Source organism: Quercus suber, unplaced genomic scaffold (assembly GCF_002906115.3).
Source record: "Quercus suber isolate HL8 unplaced genomic scaffold, Cork oak 2.0 scaffold_6, whole genome shotgun sequence".
NCBI lineage: Eukaryota > Viridiplantae > Streptophyta > Magnoliopsida > Fagales > Fagaceae > Quercus > Quercus suber.
This window is the reverse complement of record NW_027069472.1, coordinates 2,689,281-2,694,890: the sequence shown is the minus strand read 5'-3', so window position 1 is coordinate 2,694,890 and position 5,610 is coordinate 2,689,281. Positions and strand designations below refer to the sequence as shown.

The following is a 5,610-nucleotide window of genomic DNA, read 5'->3' as shown; positions in this document are numbered from 1 at the left end:
TGCTAGTTTTTTTTTTTAATTTTGTTTGATGCAGCAAAATTTTGGTGTGTGCCAAGCAGTTAAGAGATGGAAATAAATGCTAAGTGGTACACGAGATGTGAATAGATGTAGTGGTATCTTGAATTAAGATCACAATAGATCTTAATGGTTTGAGAAATTGATAGTTTGTGGACTATAAGGTACAAATTCAGTTTCTCCTCCATGAGAATAGAATACCATGCTGGGTACACTTTAAGATGAGATATTGTGCGAATTGGATGTGATGACAATATTGCAAGGTTAGATCCAATATGTATACAACACTCAGGTTTTGTGGAATGCACTAGATATGGTAAATGTAAACTAATAATTTTCCCTCTATAACATAGTTCAATGGCATTAATGAAACCAAATAGACACAGAAATATTAGGAAGTTGAAACATGTCCACATACAGAAATATATTTGGGAGAAAGCTGTCAAAAGGCAGATAGAGACATTGACACAGGCATCACAGTCCAAACCACTAGTGGTTAAGAGGATAGCCAGGAGCAGGTTGAGGATAACCTGCAGGAGGGTAACCATGAGCTTGAGGGGGTGGGGGATAGCCGTAAGGCTGCCCATATGCTGGTTGGGATGGATATCCAACCGGTGGAGGAGTCGGCTGATTGAAACGTGACATCTGCTGGACTGGTGGTATTGCCATCATTGGTTGTGGCCCAAAGTTGCCATCTCTTTTATCCATTTCAATCTTGTGCTGGGTCTGCATTAGAAACAAATTAAGTAAACATGTCACAAAACTTTGAACTCCAAAACCCACAATTAAAAAAATATATATATTCTATCTAATATACACACAGAAAAGGAACCAGATAACTGCCAAAAGCTTTTTAGCTCAATGGCATAACCTCTTCTCCTTTATGAGGAGAATCAAGGCTTAAATCCCCCCTCCAAAAATTTTGTAACTATCACAAGATCAATAAAGGAACCAGATAACTAAGAACCAACCATCTGGTCCATCTCTGGGTCCCAATCTGAGTAACATTGGTTTTTACTATTACTCTGGGACATGATTTGATGTTCACTAGCTTACAGCCAAGGCTTTTCCACCACTACAACCCAAGACGTGTAATAAAGTAATGGATAATCTATAGCAGGTGCGACAACATTCTTAATTGTGCCATCCATCAGCTAAAAATTATATGATGCTCATGTGATATATGGTTTTCAAATGCACTTTGTTTAATTTATTGCATACCTGCATACATGCACAAACCCTGCAGAAACAAATCAAATAAAAGTATCAGTACAGGATTTCATCATTTCATGTCTCTTGGCCAATTGATTTCAAAAGGGTGCATTATATAAGGTCTTACGTGCAATAAGTCAAATCAGCCAAAATGTTCAAGACCTGCGAAGCTTCTCGAAGTTCATCACTTCCAACTATACAAGCTACTAAGGAAAATATGCATGCAAGTTGTTGGAGGCAGAACATAAATCCCTGCAAAGAAGGCAATGTGTCATGTGAAAAACATGTGTAGATGATAAAGAAGCAGAGTGAGTACGCATAGAATCATAGATATTCATGGGAAAAGAGAAAGGAAGTACAATAATGCAGTTATCACATTGGGTTGTCTGTATATTAAACTCATCTTGCAACAGAAAGCGTGTTGAGGCTACTGAATTTCCAAAGCAAAGGAAAACCTGAACAAAGTGAAGAAAACACACATGCAAATTAATGATTATAGAGTGCATAAGGGAGACCATATACCTACCCATCTCCCTGTTTTTTTTAATTATTACCACAAACTCAGTGAATTTTGGCTCAAATTACAACTCTTCTTGGAGAAAGAAGTGTATTTTGAGCCAAAACTCATTGGATTTTTTTCTTTTTAATTTTAATTATGATTAGTTGATTACCACCAAACACATAAATGGAAGAATTAAATAACTGAAATACCTCAGTGCAAAGACAAAATTCAGGGCACCGACTTTCTCCACACCGACCACTGCATGGCATATAGCCAGCACAGCATGTGTATCTATGACATAGAAGAAAAAGGAATTATGGCAAGTTCACTTTGATTCTTGTTAAATGAAAAATCCAAGGAAGAACTGCCACTAATTACCTTGACATATCATTATAAAGAGCTCGTTTGCGTAGCAAGTAAGAAGCACAAGGAGCACTATCATATAAAAAAGGAAAATTATATAGGCCACACCCAAAATAGAAGATAATCTCTTAATAATTCTCAATAAAGAGTAAAAAAATAAACAAGAGAGGAGCAATTACATTTTTTCCATGGCAGTGAGCATTACATAAAAATAAATAGCAAATAACAAGGTCAGATCATCTTTAGCTGAAACTCTCTTTATTGAACGCTTCATTGAGACTAATCTCTAGGTAACTCAATAGATATGTGATAAGCATTTTCCCTCAAAAAAAATTTATTTGGTAGTTTAACTCACTGCTCTATAAACTGTATCTTCGTTATTATCCATGTTAATGGAGCACTACGTTAGACTAATAATAATAATAATAATAAAAGCTACTTATACAGAAGAGTTCAATAATAATCAATCAAACTTCTAATTTAAACAATCAATATAATTGAACAATTGTGAATACCATAACATAGTTTGAATATATATATATATACACTTAGTTTGGTTTAACGTATAGTTCTTCGTCCTGCTTTTTTTAGAGGGAGAAGAGGAGGTCCTCTTTCCAAAGTTTGTATCCAAACAAAAGGTTTATAAAAGAAAAACAGAAAGAGTAATCACAGAGAATCCCTTCATCTGCACAAGTCAACCACAAAATCACCTCTCCATATAGATACACACCATAACCATGACCAGTAAAACATAGACAAAGCAAAAAAATGCATCAAGATAAGAACACTTACCACCATACTGCAAAGCAACAATCTGCATATCAAACAATACATAAGCAACTCAATCAGTAATCAAATATAACTTAAGAAATGAAAAATTATCAAAATATGGACTGCCTATTTGATCTCTGAGGGGAAAGGGAAAATTAAATTCCACATCTAATTACCATCTTTTTCAAGCTACACCAATAGATTGAAATTGGATTAGTTGAGTAGAAACTCTAACATTCAAAAAATCAAGTTTCCCATGTTTTCTTTCCCAGCAACAGGAACGATATTACAACAAAACAGAGAAAATCAGTTACCCATTCTGCCACTCGCATAACCGATCAACAACCAAGCAATTTTAATAGGCACATCATAGTTATTTTTTAAGACTCAATACATCCTTTCTTTCTTTCTTTTAAATACATCTCAGGCCTCAGCAATAAAATATTATATCAGCTTGATCTCTCCATTTTGACTTTAAAAACAAAACCTCATGTACATGCACAACTGTGAATCTGATCTCAACTGAGCCCCAAGTTAAAAAAAAAAAAAAAAAAGAGTTCTGCTACAAGAGCCCAAAATTTCACATAAAATCTCACTCTTACATTGAGTTGTGCCTATAAAATTATTGGAGAAAAAAAGGGACCCAGTCAAATAGCATAATGAAATTCAGTATTCTCTTCTTTTTTTCTTTTTCTTTTTTTAATTTTTCAGTAATTAAACAGAGTCCTAATTTCAAAAGACAAAAGGAAAAAACAGAAATCATGAACAATTAATATAAGATATTTTCTTCAATGGTGGTCATGAGATCATCTTTTTTCTTATATTTTAAGGTAAAAACAGAAGACTGAATCCTAAGACGCAAATGTTGAATTTTGTTTTCTTTTCTTTTCTTGCGTTTTCTGAGCAACCAATCCTAGAATTTTCAACAAAATCAAAAACAATAAAAGACAAAAAATTAAAGTAATTAAAAATCTTGACTAAAGGAATCAAAAACAGCATCAACCATTGTATGATTTTCTCAGTACCCAAACAGAGTTCAAATATGAAAGAAATGAAAACTAATATCACTAGAACGAAGCCAAATACGTCAAGAGAACATTTGGAGCTCAAATATCCAATTCTCTTTCTCTTTTCCAGCATTTTCTCCCCAACCAAACAGAATATTACTCAAAATTAATTTATATAAATAAATAAATAAATCCTATCTTTTTCTCAGTAACCAAACAGAGTCCAAATATTAAAGAAATACGTTAAGAGAACTTTTGAAACTCAAAATCCAATTATGTTCTCTTTTCCAGCATTTTCTCCCCAACCAAACAGAACATTACTCACAAATAAAAAAACAATTTATAAAAATAAAAAATAAATAAATAAATAAATAAAAGAAAAGAAAAAGAAGAAGAATAAAACATAGTTTTTAATAATAAAAAATCTGGACTAAACAAATGAAAATTAACCATCCTGTGATTTTCTCGGTAACCAAACAGAGTCCAAATATTAAAGAAATTTAAGAGAACATTTGAAACTTAAATATAGAATTCTCTTTCTCTTTTCTAGCATTTTCTCCCCAACCAAACAGAATATTACTCACAAATAAAAAACAATTTAAAAGAAGAAGAAGAATTAAACATAGTTTTTAATAATAAAAAATCTGGACTAAACGAATGAAAATTAAACGATCCTATGATTTTCTCGGTAACCAAACAGAGTCGAAATATTAAAGAAATACGTTAAGAGAACATTTGAAACTCAAAATCCAATTCTCTTAATCTTTTCCAGGATTTCCTCCACAACCAAACAGAATATTACTCACAAATCAAACACAATTTAAAAAAAAAAAAATCAAACATAGTTTTTATTAATAAAAAATTTGGACTAAACGACTGAAAAACAGCATTATGATCTTCTCAGTAACCAAAACAGAGTCCAAATATGAAAGAAATTATAATTATCCATGAGGAAAACAAAAACTCGAACGAATCCAAACAGTCGAATTGTATCAGTTTCCATCGTTCATATCCATGTTTTTTTTTTTCTTCTAGCATTTTTCTCAACAACCAAACAGAAGAACAAGAATTACTCAAAAATAAAAATTTAACGTGAGAGCAAATTGTGTTCATACAAGGAGTATCGGCTCGGATGGTGGAGAGGAGGTCGGTGTGCCAGAGATTCCGGTAACTCTGACGGACCTGCATTTTCTCTACGTTCTTGTCCATGGTCACAAATCACGATTGTAGAGATTCAAAGCGTTTTGGGAATTTTCCTTTTTGAAGAAGAAGAAGAAGAAGAAAAGTACGCTATTGATTTGTATTACTACGAAACGCGGAGTCCGTGTCTGGTAAGGGGGTCAATGTTATGGGGATTTATATGTTGGCGGATAGAGCTAAAGTGAGAGCTAAGAAAACTACGAAACTGGTAACCAATATAAAACAGATATGTCTTTGAAACTTTTTTTTACAACAAATTTTAAGTGGCAGGTTGTTACTAATTGTTATTAATGGGAAAAGAAAAAGATAATTTTTTAGTTAGATTCAAAATTTTTTTTGAAATAATATTAGATTAAAATTTCAACCTGTGGGGCCCATGGGCCTGATGGCCTCGGCCCATCATGTAGCAGGCCCGAGGCCCAGGCTGAGGAGCACAGGCTATTCAGGGCCAAGGTGAGGGAAAGCTTTTTTTTTTCCAATCTACACCGAGGACCACCTTATCCTCGGCCTGACGAAGGTGATTTTGGGGAGAGACTAACC

At 33.5% G+C, this 5,610-nt stretch overlaps 1 protein-coding gene across 1 annotated transcript; it reads right to left on the bottom strand.

The window, feature by feature from the left end:
• Positions 1–244: 244 nt before the first annotated feature.
• Positions 245–5,252, bottom strand: LOC112015347 (uncharacterized). Its single transcript, XM_024047744.2, has 8 exons — positions 4,986–5,252; positions 2,885–2,906; positions 2,108–2,164; positions 1,939–2,020; positions 1,587–1,682; positions 1,355–1,479; positions 1,237–1,255; positions 245–741 (listed from the first exon to the last, which is right to left on the bottom strand). The coding sequence occupies exons 1-8, from the start codon at positions 5,077–5,079 to the stop codon at positions 505–507; spliced, it is 732 nt and encodes a 243-aa protein (XP_023903512.1). The 5' UTR covers positions 5,080–5,252; the 3' UTR covers positions 245–504.
• Between the last annotated feature and the right edge of the window lie 358 nt (positions 5,253–5,610).